General features: G+C 40.7%; 4 protein-coding genes across 6 annotated transcripts in view; all 4 read right to left on the bottom strand.

The window, feature by feature from the left end:
* The window catches only part of LOC126556137 (GDP-fucose protein O-fucosyltransferase 1), a 452711-nt gene that overhangs the window by 366061 nt on the left and 70840 nt on the right, over positions 1-15810 (bottom strand). The window lies entirely within an intron of this gene.
* LOC126556377 (uncharacterized) overlaps positions 1-15810 on the bottom strand; it is a 306838-nt gene that overhangs the window by 182983 nt on the left and 108045 nt on the right. Inside the window, exon 5 of one of the 3 annotated variants that reach the window (XM_050211642.1) lies at positions 12134-12143. The exons of 1 other annotated variant lie outside the window; for it this stretch is intronic. The gene's annotated coding sequence lies outside the window, so the exon portion shown is untranslated. Of the gene's footprint in view, positions 1-12133; positions 12144-13411; positions 13423-15810 lie in introns of those variants that run through there. One more of the 3 variants, XM_050211641.1, reaches the window with a different exon arrangement.
* Positions 1-15810, bottom strand: part of LOC126556033 (fatty-acid amide hydrolase 2) — a 526247-nt gene that overhangs the window by 169932 nt on the left and 340505 nt on the right. The gene's annotated exons all lie outside the window — the stretch shown is intronic.
* LOC126556028 (5-hydroxytryptamine receptor 1A) overlaps positions 13688-15810 on the bottom strand; it is an 83994-nt gene continuing 81871 nt past the window's right edge. Inside the window, exon 8 of the mRNA XM_050211190.1 lies at positions 13688-14260. Coding sequence (XP_050067147.1) covers positions 13727-14260 — 534 coding nt within the window. The 3' untranslated portion in view covers positions 13688-13726. The remainder of the gene's footprint in view (positions 14261-15810) is intronic.

The raw sequence follows: 15810 nt of genomic DNA on the forward strand, positions 1-15810 counted from the left end.
TATAACTTCTTTTGTGCATGAAGCCACTGACCTTTCACGCATAAAATCCCTAGCTCCAAACAATTCGACAATTGAAATGGAAGCACTGGGCAGTATTCAAAACCGTCTGCAATTTATGTGCTTGAACCGTTTTTTGGCAGCTCAGATAAACCCCCAAAAACAAACATATATTTCTCAACTAGTTTACTCCCATTTCGAAATCCCATTTATAATGTGTACGCGTCATTAGATACCATCGCACGGTCGCCTAAGCCTCTGTCATTCATTTTTATGAAAAAGTTAAACGTGGATTTACGCAAAAAGGTCCGCTCGAATAACAGATTTGACAGGCCATTAAAGTGATGCCATACCAACAAAAAAAAATCGTTGGTAGCTTTACGATTGAGGTCGGATTAAAGCACGCCGAGAAGCTTGTTAAAATATCACGCTACCGTAATGACACCGGGAACAAAAAAAAAAAAAGAAAAGCGAATGAGAAATCTCCCACTTACATTACTAATTCCGTCTGGGGATCCATCTTGTGGCGGAAGCACTATTTGTACGAGTGTTGCAACAAAAAGTCTCTTCGGTGTCGAGTGGGCAGGGACTTGGCACTACGGCGTACAACACTCCTACGCGTCATTATTCGAGGCGCGAATGATGACATCTTCAGCTTCTTCAAACCCTTTTTAAAACCTTCATCGTGGTTGGATTCAAAGGATTTACAGAAACAAAACCAAAAAAAAATCGCCCATCGTATGCTTGTTGTGCGTCGTTCGCGACCCAAACACGTGTCCTGTGACAGGAAGTCACTCCCAAGCGTAACAGAACGGTCTCCGAGGGGAGTAAACACCTCGGTGAAACGTAATTAAATTTAACCGAATGGGAAGAAAATCATAAATAAGCTTTCTGCTAGTTGTGACAGCATAAAGCAATCCTTCCAATCCTTACCAACCGCAGCCACGTTTTTGGCATCGCAACCCACTGAGCGCTCTGTATTCTTCTGACACCGGGCACGCTTTAAGACGGGTTCGGGGTGACAGCGAACCAGCGAAGCCCAACCATTTTCCCGGCGGACACTTTTTCATCGCTTTTCTTCTTTTTTTTCCTTCCCACCGCTCTTTCGTCGCTTGCCAACCGGGCTTGCGTAGACGGATGGCAAAATGTGACATTCGGAAAATTTATATTTGATTTGATAAACTTACGAAGATAAAATAATCTCCTCTTTCATTTCCTAAATTGTTTCCGTCCGCCCGGCTACGGATGGAAATACGCTGGTACCGTGCGGTGCGGTTCGCCGTCGATCGTCGTCGTCGGCCTCACTTGACACATTCGTTGGATGAAGGCGTGAGCAACCCGGGGGGAGGTTTTGCGTTATCATGCCACGCTTTTGGAACGTTCGTGCGAAAGATGAGCAGATGCCAGATTTGTCTGCCATGAACGGTCACCACCGACAACAACAACCGAAACGGATTTTCCATCCGTTCGGTTGTGTGGTGTGCTGTTGGTATGGTTGCGGTCGGTTGATGTCCACCGAAGACTCACGGGCAGTCCAATTCGTCGCAAAATGCATTCCGGATGATGGTCATTTTTGCATACCGTTGGCGATGTTGATGGTCATTTTTTCTTTCTACAGGTAACCGCATTGTAAAAGGCATATCTTTTAGTTGCTCTCCTTGAGGAATCGTTTTTGCTAACAATTCAATGAAATATTTGTCGTCTTATTTAGCATATTTGCTGCTCGTTTTGAGGTAGAAGTTAATATTCTTAAATAAATTGAAACCATTTTGGGGTTTTTAAAATTTAACTATCGACATGCCGATAATCAAAGGAGAATTGTATATTTTTTGTTCAATCCGGCCATTTAGAGATAAATCAAACTTTAGTCGTTTAATAATAATTTTGCATGGCTTTTTTAATAACTATTACAGATTCAAATTTTCTAAAATTTTTGATAGTTAGTTCAAATATGAAAAGAGAAAATATGTTGATGTTTCTAGTGCTTGTTTATTGTTGTTTGTTAAAACAGTGTGTTTTCTTATTGAGTTGTAATAATTTTTATAACTTTTTGAATACATTCTGAACCATTAAAAACCCTTATCTAAAGCTGGGCTGGTATAAAAAACGTTGTATACAGAATTAGTTCAACTTCTGCTCATGTTCGTAATGTGTTGGAAAGGCTTGCAATATTTCACTGTTTTTTTTAAATATATTCAGGGGCGGTCTACAAATTACGTAACGCTAAAATCGGGATAATCCTAATGCTAATGCTCTCTCCACCCTGCCTCAAAATTTCGTTCGAATATTAACTTTTTTCGATCAAATGTCAATTTTATTTAATTTTTTATCGTAAACTTTACAAAAGTGGTTGGTTCAGTGATGAAAGCAACAGCGGCGTGGATTTTTACACGGCGACAAGTTGTAAATTTTTGACTGTAACAAAGACATATGATAAACAACACGATAGGACATTGGACCAAGGGTTATAAAATGAATTATTAGGAAGTTAGTTGAAGCAATCGACTTACAAAACAAGCAAACAATGCCCCAATTTTTTTTGCTTTTTAAGTTTTGTTACTTAACACAAAGTGGACTCCTCCCTCCCCCTTGTGTAATAAATTGTAAGGCTAGAGGGTACCCCCTTACCCTTCCTTCAAGGGTTACGTAATTTATGGACGCACTCACACTGTACAACTTTTCTTAACTTATTTAGGTCATTGTTGAAATCCTGACATTATTAAAAAATTAAAAATTAAAAAATATGAAGTATTTAACAATCAATTTGCTTGGAAAAAAAAAACGGAAAATGTCGAAACCAAAACGATTTTTGATGAAAACTGCATCTTCATCATCATCATCATCATCATCGTTAGCGATATCGACAGCGTCATCTTACATTTGGACCGCTTGCAGGATGTAATTAGTTTATCCTTAACATCGTTGTCCACCGTGCAAGCCAACGGTCCCGGTTAACACACAGCCTGCGCACAGGAACCGTCACATCCTTCGTTCGATGAGCGGAGATGATAAAATGTTTCCCCTTGCAAGATGGCAGTAGTTCTGCGTGGTAACCCATTCACTTTCTTCCAGTTCTTTCTGCAACGCAACGCATTCAAAGTAGCAAATGAAAGGTTTTTATGCCCGAAGCCCGGGAACGGCTGCCTCGCTTTCTACCAAAGATATAATGATTTTATGCATACTTTGCTACAGTTAATTTCCTATCATTTTGTGCACCAGCTCTTCGCCTTCGCCCGCCCGTGGTGATGCAAGGGAAATTAATTTTTCAATAATAATTGCAATCCTGAGGCATGGCCGACAGTGCGAATCGTTTCACACACACACACACACACCGTGTTTCTGAGGAGTTCTCTAATACGAAAGCAAACGTGTCGAGAGTTTGAAGGCCCAGTCCCAGGTAACGGGATGGATAATGCAGTTTGGATTAATGAATTGCAGCATGGGAAGCTAATTGACTCATTACCGTGCCGTGAAGAGGTAAAGCGAGCCGGTCAGTTTTCTCGCACCCTGAGAGCACTTGAGGCGAGTAGCAACTTAAATTACTGATTTCTTTTTTGAGCGAACGCGTTTTCCTGTTCCGCAGTGCTGCTGCAGCACAAAGATAAACACAAGAATAAGGTAGTCTGGTGAGTGTTGTCTTTTAAGAACTCAAGTCTGCTAGAAATGGGGGGGAAAAACGCAAGACGCTAGCCGACTCGTTTCGGATGGAAAAAGTTCGTGGCAATCATCATTTCCTTTCACTCTAAATTGCTTTCCTGCTGGCGGGTTGGGAAGTATATCGTTTCTTTTGCATTTTTTAGCGCACTTTGTATAAAATGCAACATAAAGGAAATCACTACCTAACGGAGCTACAAATCGTAATGCATTTGTTATGATGGTACTAAAGTATCACCTTTAATTTTGGGATTTGTGGTTTTTTTGAATTTTTGAATGGTTGAAATAAGGTGAGAGTTTGAATAAGCTAAAATTGTAAAACCAACGATAAAAATGGAAACAAATCAACGCTGTGTCAGATAATTGTTGAATGAAATAAAGTTTGCACAATATTGCATGCTGTAAAAAAGATAAAGAACAATTTTCAAAAATCATCACCAGAAGTGCTCTGAATACGGCATTGAGCCGTAACTATGAATTAAAAGAAGAAAAACAAATCAAATCTACTATTTTATTTTTATTTTAGTAAGACGGCTTACCGTAATGTTATCCTTTTTGCGAATCTGATACTTAAATTAGTGAATGAGACCCACATGAACTTATAAATAAAAATTGTACAAAGCATTATCAAAATCGGAAATTTTGTAGAAAAACGAAGACAAAAGTTAACAAAAATTGCAATTTTCAAAAGTAGTTTTATTACTGTAGCTGCCTTCTGTAATATGCATTATTATGGCTTTTTTTACTACTTCCACTTCTGAGACATGTTAAACAGGTATTTAAAAAGGCTATCAAGGCTTTACGTGTTCAATGGCTTCCCGCAAATATTTAGTTGATTTTTTAGTTGTAATTAAACTCGTTTGCATCCAATCCAAATGAGTATCTAAGTTAAGATTTTTCCACCTTCTGGTGTAAAAACACCTGTAAGTTTTTTGACAAGAAAACAGTTTAGTGTATAAAGTTACTGCTTGAAATGAAATGAGGCAAGTATTATTGCAAACTTCCATCATGTACTGGGCGCCTCCATTTCGTTTGCAGAAGAAAAATAGTATTTATTTTTCAATAAATATTTTCAAGTGGATTTCAAGTTGCATTTTCTACACTGTGGAACAGTTGCATTGTTGATATAGGACCCTGATTGGATTGAGCTCAAAATTACTGCTGACGTTTGCTGCTCAGATAGCTTTTTAAAAAAAAATTACTACGAACAAAAAGAAAGTCTTATACAGTCAGTGTGTACTAAACCTATAAGATGCAACACATTTTCAAAAGCATTAATGTTGTCTAATAACATCGTCGCACTCAACTTTTTACCTTGGATGGTGATGCTAACCAATCGTGGCAGTTTATGAGCCTGGAAGTGTCGTTTCCTTAACCCAGATTGTGGATCACTGGGCGCCGCCATTCATAGTGTTTGTCAGCTTAGAAAACAGGGCTTCAGAAATTTTAACCAATACACGAAAAAGGAAACATATTTATATCATTATAATCTCATAGCGTAATCTCTAAGCATTCTATTTTACAAAAAAAATTCAGTCATCAATTTTATTCTTCAAGATAATACTAAACTTATTTATACCTCTTAAAGTGATAATTAGCCCTTGCTATAATGATACAGTTTAAATGAAATTATTGGTGCTTGATATCATGTGTTTTTCTTTATTTCTATTCTTTAAAAAAAATTAGATATATGTTTGGTTTTATGTAACACATTTGCCATTTATTTAAAACATTTTGATAATTGTATTTTGAAAGTTGTTTCGTTCTATCGTTTGCTATTTTTTCACGAATGGAATTAAAGGCTTTCTTTTAAAATTGTTCAACGAAATAGAAAAAGTGGATGAGAAAAGAAAAAAATATCATGCAAATTTGGAACACGGATTATTGTTTTCTAGTTGTTTTGTAAGACAAACAATAATAAAGTCGCACCATATTTTGACTGTTTTACAGAGCTCCCGTTTTACGGAACCGACCAACTACCACACGTTGAACATTTTCCACCGAACGCCAAAAACTAAGATTAATGAGCACTAATTGCCCTCGATAGGCGAAAACTGTGGCCACAGGCAGTGCTTAGAAATAAATCATTCAATTAGCACGGTTCCGGGGCCTTTTGCGTTCGGCTCGGGATAAATGCCCCGATTCTGTGCAAAAGCCCGACGGAATGTGGCGCGATCGAACCAAAACTGATTACTTCCGATTGTGTGCGGTGATGCCGGAAATTAAATTTTCGTTTTGTACAGTGAAGGCTAAACGAAGCGAAGGAAAGCACAGTGAACAATGGAAAAAACCTCCCCTAAAGCAATTATCCTCCCGTTTGAACCCGTTGAGGTTGTTCAATTGTACGCAAGTTGCCGTCCGTCATTGTTTTCCTCCACATTAAGGGGCGGCACTGCTATTTCTAACCACGGCAAAAAGGCAAAAGTTGCCAAATAAAAAAAAAACGAGACTTTCGAATCGGAAACAACAACATTGATGCCTTCCTCTTTTGTTTCCACCGGTACGCCTTGATCCCCACAGCAAAAAAAAGTGTCCATCTACGACAAATATGCTCCCGTTACAGGAAACATCTGTTCCAGCATCAACTTTCTATTCGCTTACCCTTTCTGCCATGGTTAACCATAGGCAAAGGAGTAAAAGTTTTACGGCGAGACTCCTACGGCCATACTTCACCAAAGCGTCAACACATGGGGCGACTAAGTGTGGTTGGGTTTCATCGGTAAGTAGGACAAGAAAAAGCGTAATCGGATTGATAAAAGTGCTGAAATGTGTGACTTTTGACTGGTCATCAACTTTCGGCAGGTTGTGGCCGTGCACTATCCGGTGGTTAGGGTAAAGTCAGTGTGAAAAAAACCTGTTTTAAAATAAGATCCGCACGTCAACGACCCTTTTGATTGTCGTTTTGCTAGGCGTAAGGAAGATGAATAGATGCAGAAGTGTAGAAAATGGAAGATAGCGTTGTTTGCCCTTTTTGATTCGTAGTTTTGAAGTTGAAAAGTTACCGGAGATTTAAGAGTTCTTGAATGCTATTTTCGGCTTCCTTGTCTTGATTATAAGCGAGCGTGAATAATTAATTCCTATGCGAAAATCAATGAAATACGCAGAGACGGTCTAGAAAATTCAAACGAGTAATTCGTTAAAGAAAGAAAACATTGGTAACAAATTGCTTTGCGATAGAATTTTTATACTTTTCTTGGGATTGAAGAAATTTCATATTTCAAGTATAAACTCTTTTGAGATACAACAATTCCCGAAGCTAAGAGGAATCATTTTCAAAATGAACAATCAACTCAAATTGTTTCATGGTGTTAATATTTCATTATCATAAAGTTTGAAGATCTTGCATCAAATTTCAAGGGTTACAAAAACCCTTCAGACTTCAGACAATGTCTTGCCGGAATTCCTCAAACCAAATTTTTGATTTACTGTCATCGTTGTCGTCCTTTTACAGTATTCAATCCTTGTGTTGGTGGTTTCATAAAACAAAAACAATCTAAACTTATGTGCTTTTAAAATGATTTTAAGCTAAACGGTACTACATTATAATCAACATGAAATGTTTTTAAATTCAAAAAAGAAATGTGATATGACATACAGCTTGTAAATTATCAGTTTTTTTTATCATATATTGATTTATAATATTTTATTCTGCTTACTATATTTTGCATTCCCAACTAAAACCTCCCAAACGATCGCATTGGTAACATTTCAATCCTTTTCCGCCATTTCGCCGCACTTAAATTTTCATCCGGCGCAAAACCACGTCCTTCACTTTACCATAAGAAAGCCCCAAGCCACACCCAAAGCCGTGGCTCGATTTTCGTGGCTTTCTTCAATGAATAAATTTAAATTTAGATTCGATATCCTTTTATCGCCACAACAAACCGGCCACCCAACACACCACCGTGGCGTGTGGCGCGTGCGAGAAGGTTTTATTTGTGCCAGTGCGCCTTTCAGCCAACATTCAACCGCTTCGCATTGGCATTGTGATTGAAATTAGCTTCAAATTCCTTTCCCAATCGTTAGCACAGGTTGCGGTTAGAGGGAGCGGGGGAGAGGGGGGAGGGCAGCCAGTGCCCGGAATCAGCGTCCAACCCTGGTGGTGGGATTTGCGTTTGCGGATGGAGCATGTACATTTTTCTAGTCGCCCGGTACCGTGTCGGGCATGTCTTGTTCCTTATCTCATGATGATGCAGAGAAAATGTCCTCCTGGTCGATAATCTATTCGAGCCATCGAGGTTCCCGGGTTCGGGTTTGGTGCCATCATTCCGCGACCGTACGTGCGTTCCGAAAGGGGTGACGAGCATTTCGCATACCTGACAAACACAACGATCGTTAGGAAGGTAAAGCCTTTGCAATGAATTGCAAATGAATTCATTGTGCACGATAACCTCATACGGCCGGGGTGGATTGAGGTGGGGAGGAGGCGGGGGGGGGGGGGGAACGATTTGGTTAAATATCTTCTTGGGACAAAGGACCCGTCTCTTACAGCGACGTTTGGTAAGTGTGTCACCATTATCAAGCCATTTGGGCGTTCGGAGCGAACTTCTTTGATGTTCTAGGGGATGGTAATTTCGTGAATAGATTTCGATTAAAATATCATATGATAATGGTCCTTCTTCTTTAATGTATGTTTCAACAGAGAGTGTGTAGTGTTTCATAATCAGGGGTGATAGTAATTAATTATCAACACTGTTTTGGAGGATCCCGCGTGGCACGGCTTTACTCTGTAAATAGTAAAGATTATAGTTTCTGCTGTTCCCCAAAAGTTTGCAAGGTTTATTCCATTCCACGGCAGAAATTCTTTCACTCCTAACATCTACATAAAAAAAACCTCAAGAAACCTCAAGGAAGCCAAAAATAAAAAGCTAAGTCCTCATGAGGTTATAAGATTCAATAAAATGAGCAAGTCTTTCTTGGTTCTTGCTCGGTTTGGTCTCACCAGACTCTAATTTTAAGATGATGTGAAGTAATGAATTAAAACGAAACTTGTAAAGGTAGAATGAAGAGTACTCTCTGCTGACTGAGTGTACAATCCAGCAGAACTATCGTAACAGCAGGTAGTTAATTCCTACTTTTTTCTTAACGACCTGCTAGTTCATGTTAACCATTTAATGGATAACCAGACTTAAGGATAAAACATAGTTGGATAGTCAGTCCTCACTAGTGATGATTAGTGATGGGTTCCCTCAAATAGATTCGGTATGATTCCAGTTCTGATTACAAAGCAATGGAATCGACAGTTCCATCCGTCGAAATCAGAATCGCCAGGAACCGTCAGAACAGTCAGAATCATGAGGACTGACGTGTCCGTTTGAAGCGTCGTGTTGCGACTGCAACAGCGCGACACGCAATTTCTCAGTTTACACTCCCGCTCTTTTAACACTTTATTGCACTAATCTTCCGTTCAACGTGGCAGGGTGATGGAGAATTAAAAAAATTGCTTGATCACTGTGTCCCCTAATGGGGGGCTTTTTCTCAAGTGTCTCAAGTCTCTGTTAATGGACTTCCTCACGTGTCCTTCGGTCATCGTCCCAACCAACCGGCTATCGCTCCGAGGCTTCGTGCTTATTCGTTTCCATTCGTTGACAGATCTTCCCCTTGTCGTGAAACTAACTGAAACATAACGACCTGCGTAGGACGTTTATAATTTGTTGCCACAGGTGTGACAACCCTGGGTACCCGGGGAGAGAGTGGGAAACAAGGGGATTAAGCGAAAAAAAAATCCAAGAAGAAAAGGCAGCATTTGTTTTACTTCCCGCATCTCTCTCGTTCTCGGATTAAGCCTGAAAATAAAGTGTTGTTGTTGAAATCGTCAGTACTGGACAAAAACTGTTGGAACCGTTAGAATCTGAGAGAATGTTTGAAATTGTAGTCGACCACTTTGAGAATGTTTTTTTTTTTATTGATTATGACGGTCCAGTGCCGTATTGTCAACACCACTTGTGTTGAAAAAAAATTACAATCATATTGATAAGGCATTTCCTCCTTATTCTTTGCCTTATCCCGAGCATACTCGGTTATGGTTGTGGTGATTGTGATGATGCTGATGATGATGTAGTGGTGGTTGTTGTGAGTTTTGATGGTCCGGGACTATTGCTGTGTCTATTGTGATGATGGTGGTTGGTTACATCCGAATTCCGGCTATTGTGGTGATGTGGCTGTTCTATTGTCGACCGTTTTGCTATGGTCTGGACTGCAACAATCAAACAAATATTGTTTAGACAGAACATTTATTTGTCTGCGTACAGTGTTCTCCAGTGCAGTCCAGCAATGACATTCCAAGCTCACTCTAGTCAACGTCCAGTCGAAGGATGGTCGACAAGCTCTATCCCGCAGCACCGAAAGTGACTTCACTACTCTCGAGACTGAACCCGCCAAACACCCCGAACCCAACGTCAAAGTTGTCAAACTCAATGTGTCAAAGCTGGATTGGAGTGGAGAACACTGCACTTTCAACCACGCCTGCTTCCCTTTTACGACAGTGTTGGAATCGCCCTCGAGTGCTGTTGCCCAGTCCTCGGATCACCCGTGGCACTACAAAAAATACACTTAAAACATAGACAACACAACATTTAACAAAAAAAGGAACGGGGGAATACGAATAAGGATTGGAAGGATATTAGGGATGTGGAATCATAGGACAAGACCGTTGTCTCTGGCGAATCGGAAGATGATCCTCATGTAGGGGACGTCACTGGTGGCCAACACTTCTCTAATTTCAGTACCCGTTCGTCTGCCGATATTTTCGACTGCTCTCAACAAGAAGGGTCTTGCGGTTTCAAACTCCACGCAGGACCTCAGAAGGTGATCCACGTCCTGAAATCCGTCACCGCAGCCACACGCTTTTGTCTGAGCCAGAGTTATAGATGAGCTGTAGATGAGCATTCAACGCAAAATGATTCGACATCAGTCGAGACATCATTCGTATGAATGCCCGGTCTACAGAGAGTCCATCGAACCAAGGCCGCAGGGACACTTGCGGAGAAATCGAGAAGAGAAAACGCCCGAGTTCATCTGCCTCCCACATGCTCTGCCAGCGAGACAGGAAAAGTTGCTGTGGAAAACGAAGGAACTCCTGGGCCAAGATAGGTCGGTCGTAAAAAGCGCCTTCTTGGACGCCTGTTTTGGCCAATGAGTCTGCCTTCTCATTGCCGGGAATACCACAATGAGAAGGGACCCAAATTAGCGAGATCCTAAACGCATTATCGAACATTGAGCCAAGCAGTTCAATGATTTTTATGGTGAGGAAGTCCTGACTCTTAACAGCCTTCGGAGATCTCAGTGCTTCAATAGCACTAAGGCTATCAGTGAAGATGAAGTACTGGTCCGAAGGTAAAGTACTGGTAAACACTACATGGCTGCCTCAATTTGAAGAAAGCTTCGGTGAACTCGCTAAAACACCGAAGCCAGTGCCCTCCTCAGAGGATGATCCATCAGTGTAGTACTGGCTTATTTGGTCTAAATGACCATACTTATTCATGAAAATACCCGGAACTACCCTCGGGCGAAGATCATTAGGTATGGTCTTAATTTCCTCGCGCAATGAGGAATCTGTTACTAAAATGGAACTGTAGTTCTCAGGAAGGGCAGCACGATTTAATGCCTGTGGAGCGCTAGGATGCACTTGTAGGGTAACAAAATCTTCGTAGATCTTTAAGATTTTGCTCTTAGAACCTGTCTCTAGAAGCGCTTCAAAATTTTCTATTATCAAGGGATTTGATACTGAACAACGGACTAGAAGGCGAAGCGACAGCATTTCAAAACGTAGTTTGAGCGGCATCACTCCGGTCATCACTTCTAGGGACATGTTGTGTGTGGATTTCATGCTCCCTAGTGCGAGTCTAAGACAGCGGTACTGTAGCCTTTCAAGCTTAAGTATCAACGTATTGGATGCCCAATGGAAGCATATGCTTCCATATTCCAATACGGATAGTACCGTTGTCTTATACAGTCTCAGGACGTCTGATGGATGTGCGCCCCACCAGAATCCTGTGACTGTCCTTAGAAAGTTGATTCTCTTACTGCATTTTTGTACCAGATGGGTGAAATGAGTACTCCAGTTTAGCCTTGAATTAAACCATACACCAAGGTATCGAAAATTGTCGGTAGTTAATATCTTTTCACCATACAGAAAGACATCAATTTTCGGATCAAATAGTCTTTTCTCCCTGTTTTTTCCCGTGTCGCTAAAAGGAGAAAAGACTACCATCTCAGTTTTCGTAGCAGAGAACTTGATACCAAGGTTTTCAGACCACTCGGAAAGAATATCCAGAGTGGTTTGTAAAGCCAGTTGTATTTCATCGGCGTCTCTGCTTGCAAAAGATATAACGCCGTCGTCTGCCAATTGTCTAATTGTTTCTTTTTGAATCGATGATTTTTCTTCCGTTTTTTTCGCATTTTTAATTTCCTTTTTGTCTTTGCATTTTCAATCAACACGTCGGCAATTTTATAAGTTTCATAGAACACGTTACGACGAATTTATACGATTCTGAACGGTCGTTTAGACAGTTCCGATGATTCCGACGATTCCGGATGGTTACGTTTTTTGTACAATCGGCAGGAACTGGTTCTGTTTTGATGCTAAAGTTTCCCATCTCTAGTCTTCACCACAGTATAATGGTCCGAATGGGATCTTCATCACAGAACCGCCCCAGTGTAATTTACTTAGTACAAAATTTGATCGAAGATTCGTTCGTTTAAAACTTTCACCCCCAAGGTAACGTGGATAGTTTTTCATTGTCTTTATTAGTGTGCTGGAATAAGTAGCAAATAAAATTATTAATTTTAAACACAGCTCTAGATATAGTTCTAGACATAAAAAAACACATACATACATTTGTTTTATTCGCGTGTTTCGACTTTCCGTTACAAATAACAAAGAACTTGATGTAAACTTTATATTGCTGCGAATGGAACACAGCTGAACATACAATAAAAAGTCTTCTGACATGTAGTCATGTTTGAGACACAAGCAAGCACACAATGCAGGCCCTTCATTCAATTGTGCGCTACTTTAAGCTACACAATACAAACGATCTGATCCTTTATAAGCAAGCCATTATACGCACACGGTGCCCAACCCATAATCGTCTGTACTGTGTGTACTTTGCACCACTGCAGAGAAGAGATCAAAAGGATAAATGCTTCGACCGTTTTATAGCCTTTTGTTCCCTGTACCGTTGCCCCGTTTGTGTGGGATTATTGCTGGATGCGCTCGTTGAAGGTTAATACCTTCATAATGACTTGGCCATTACGCATCGCATGATCGATGTTTGATTGATACTTATCGGATTATGCTTACCTTTTGTGCTTTACGGCCGTCGGAAGTGTGAGTGTAATTGAGACTCGGCAAAAAAAATCATGTACAACGATAAACTAAATTAGTCATCTCGTAGAAAAACTCGATTCTCGGGTTTTATTTCTATTTAACGCATTTTCACTGGCTAGGTCTACCGGGTTTTTGTTTCTGTTTCTCTACGACTAGGCTAGTGACGTTCAGTTTTGTTGTGCCAGAAGGATGATTTCTTACATGGTAATCTTTTACACTTACACGATCCGATTCATTTGTTCCGTGGTCTCTTACCCTCTTAGTTACACTTGATACACGTTCTAGCACCTGTTTGCGAGCATATTTTCCGGCTTCGGCTAAAAGACGTTTCTTATAGTAGCTGTCATTGCCATTACAGATTATTGGTGAAAAAAAGTGAACCAAACCAGGCTTTATTACAGTGATAATACGATCGTACGGTAATAAGTACGATACGATTCCTGAAAAGAACAATCAAATCTGTACCCGTTTGCTAAGGTTCTTATTTGATAAGTGCGAACAGTTTAAAATTGTTGACTAAGACACCAAACATGTCTCGTTTTCTTGTGCTTCTTGTGTTAGCAAAATGCTATATAAGAAACAAAAAAATTGATCCCTGGCTTCACAGCTTCACAAAAAACCAAAATAAAACAGCAGTTGAAAACTTCAGTACCTAGGCACACACGTTTTCGCGAACATAAACCCCTCCGAAGCGCCTTGTCTCCTAAATGCCAGCAAACAGCTTAACCACGCGCCCCTATAATACTAGATATCCGGCAGCCCTTGGTGCAGGTTGAAACCTCGGAAGAATGCCTTGTTCTTGGCACAGTTGATGTCGTGCAGCTCGTGATCACATACCTGCGGATCGGACCCGGGAGCGTATAGCGCACTAAAGTCCGTCGCACCATCCTTCACACCGTCCTTGTAGTGTGATGCGTTAGTCGACGGATGCCGATCCTTGCCGATGCTAGTGCTGCTCGCGTTTCGCATCAGATGCTGCTGGTGGGCCTCGCATCGGTACTGCGTCGCTGCATGGCCAACCGCTGCACGGTTGACGAACGGCAGTGAGGTGGTGCCGATGCGATGCAGCGTATTGATGCTGCCGGTACTGAAGGTACGCTCGAGTATGTCACCCCAGTATTTTTCCGAACACTCGACGTCCGGCCGGGGCGTATGGTTGGCCGACCTACAGATCGTAGCCGGCGGTGGACCCGGTGGTAATGGCAGTGACGTTAGATGATGGTCATACTCTAGACTTATGCTACATTTTTCTTCCAACGAACTTTGACTTCCGGTACACTGTGGACGGTAACGATGGAATAGAAAGCAGGTGAAGTTTTGTTAATATGTGCTGCTATAGTAAATAGTTTAAAACAAAATAAAATGTAGTGTTTTAGAGGCTTTGCTACATAGAGACTAATTTTCCGCAAACATTTTGGAAACAAAAAATGCTGATGACGTTGTCTAAAAAGCATGTTTTATGGATTTGGGAACTTTTAGGGATGGATTGGATGGGTACTTTTGTGTAAGTGATGTTAACAAATTTAAAGTAAAATAAATTATTTATTTATTTTTATTTATTTATAATTAATAATGACGGTCCAGTGCCGTATTGTCAACACCGCTTGTGTTGAAAAAAAAAAAAGTACAATCATATTGATAGGGCATTTCCTCCCTATTATTTGCCTTATCCCGGGCATATTCGGTTGTAAAGTAAAATAAATTGATGAATACATTTATTGCGTTTAGTTTAGTCCATAATTTACGTAACGCTAAAATCGGTATTAAAAAAAAAAAGTAACGCTGGAAGGGTCTCCCTTAAGTATTACGTAACGCTTATTCCTTCCTCACCCTCCCTCATTCGAAATTTTATTTTTATTCAATTTGTTTAGTTTGAGTATGACAGCTTGCGCCGTATTGTCAGAATTTCCTCCCTGTTTTTGCCTTATACCGGCCATGCTCGGTTGTGAGTGAAAATTGAGCGGGTGGTTGTTATCCTGATCTATTTCCCAAATTTGATAATTTATTTTTATTTATTTATTTTAGTATGACAGCTCTACGCCTCATTGTCAACACCGCTTGTGATGACTACGTTATAAACAAGAAAATTGTTTGGATAAAATATGACTCCGGCCTAAGAAATCGTAACGCTAGAGGATACCCCTTCCCAAGACCCTCATTTAAACTTTAAGTGATTTGTAGACGCCCCCGTTATGATGGTATTAATATTACGAATCGAATATTCAAATAAAAATTACGATAATGACGTAATCCTAAAGCATTTTGGAGATTCATACATTTTTGTTTATAACTTGTGATGGAGTTGGCATAGGAAAACAAGCAATACGTCATTCGACAGCTAAAAGTGTACGGAACAAGCAGCGAAAACATCTCGTGATAAAAAAATGCCAAAAAAGAGTACATTGTGGAAGCGGATCACATGCATCATGATGATCCGCGCCGGACGCGACAACAGCCGACACGGTTAACACCCAGAACAACCGGGGGCTGTTCTTCAAGTTCCCTCAGACGGTGATGGTGTTTTCCTGCGTGTCATCGGAAAGGGACGTGATGCCGCCCCACTTTTTCGAGCAGGGACTGAAGCTGAACGCGGACGGGTACATTTCCATGCTGGACATCGTCGTAAAGCCTTGGATCACGTGGGTGGCCAACGGCAGACCGTACGTGCTCCAGCAGGATTCCGCTCCGTGCCATATAGCCTCCAAAACGATAAAGTGGTTGGCGACCAATTTCCACGACTTCACCGCGCCGAATGTATGGCCTCCCAGTTCCCCGGATCTTAATCCTATGATTATCGCGTAAGATTATTGGTCAAATTAAACGTAACA

Source organism: Anopheles maculipalpis, chromosome 2RL (genome assembly GCF_943734695.1).
Source record: "Anopheles maculipalpis chromosome 2RL, idAnoMacuDA_375_x, whole genome shotgun sequence".
Classification (NCBI taxonomy): domain Eukaryota; kingdom Metazoa; phylum Arthropoda; class Insecta; order Diptera; family Culicidae; genus Anopheles; species Anopheles maculipalpis.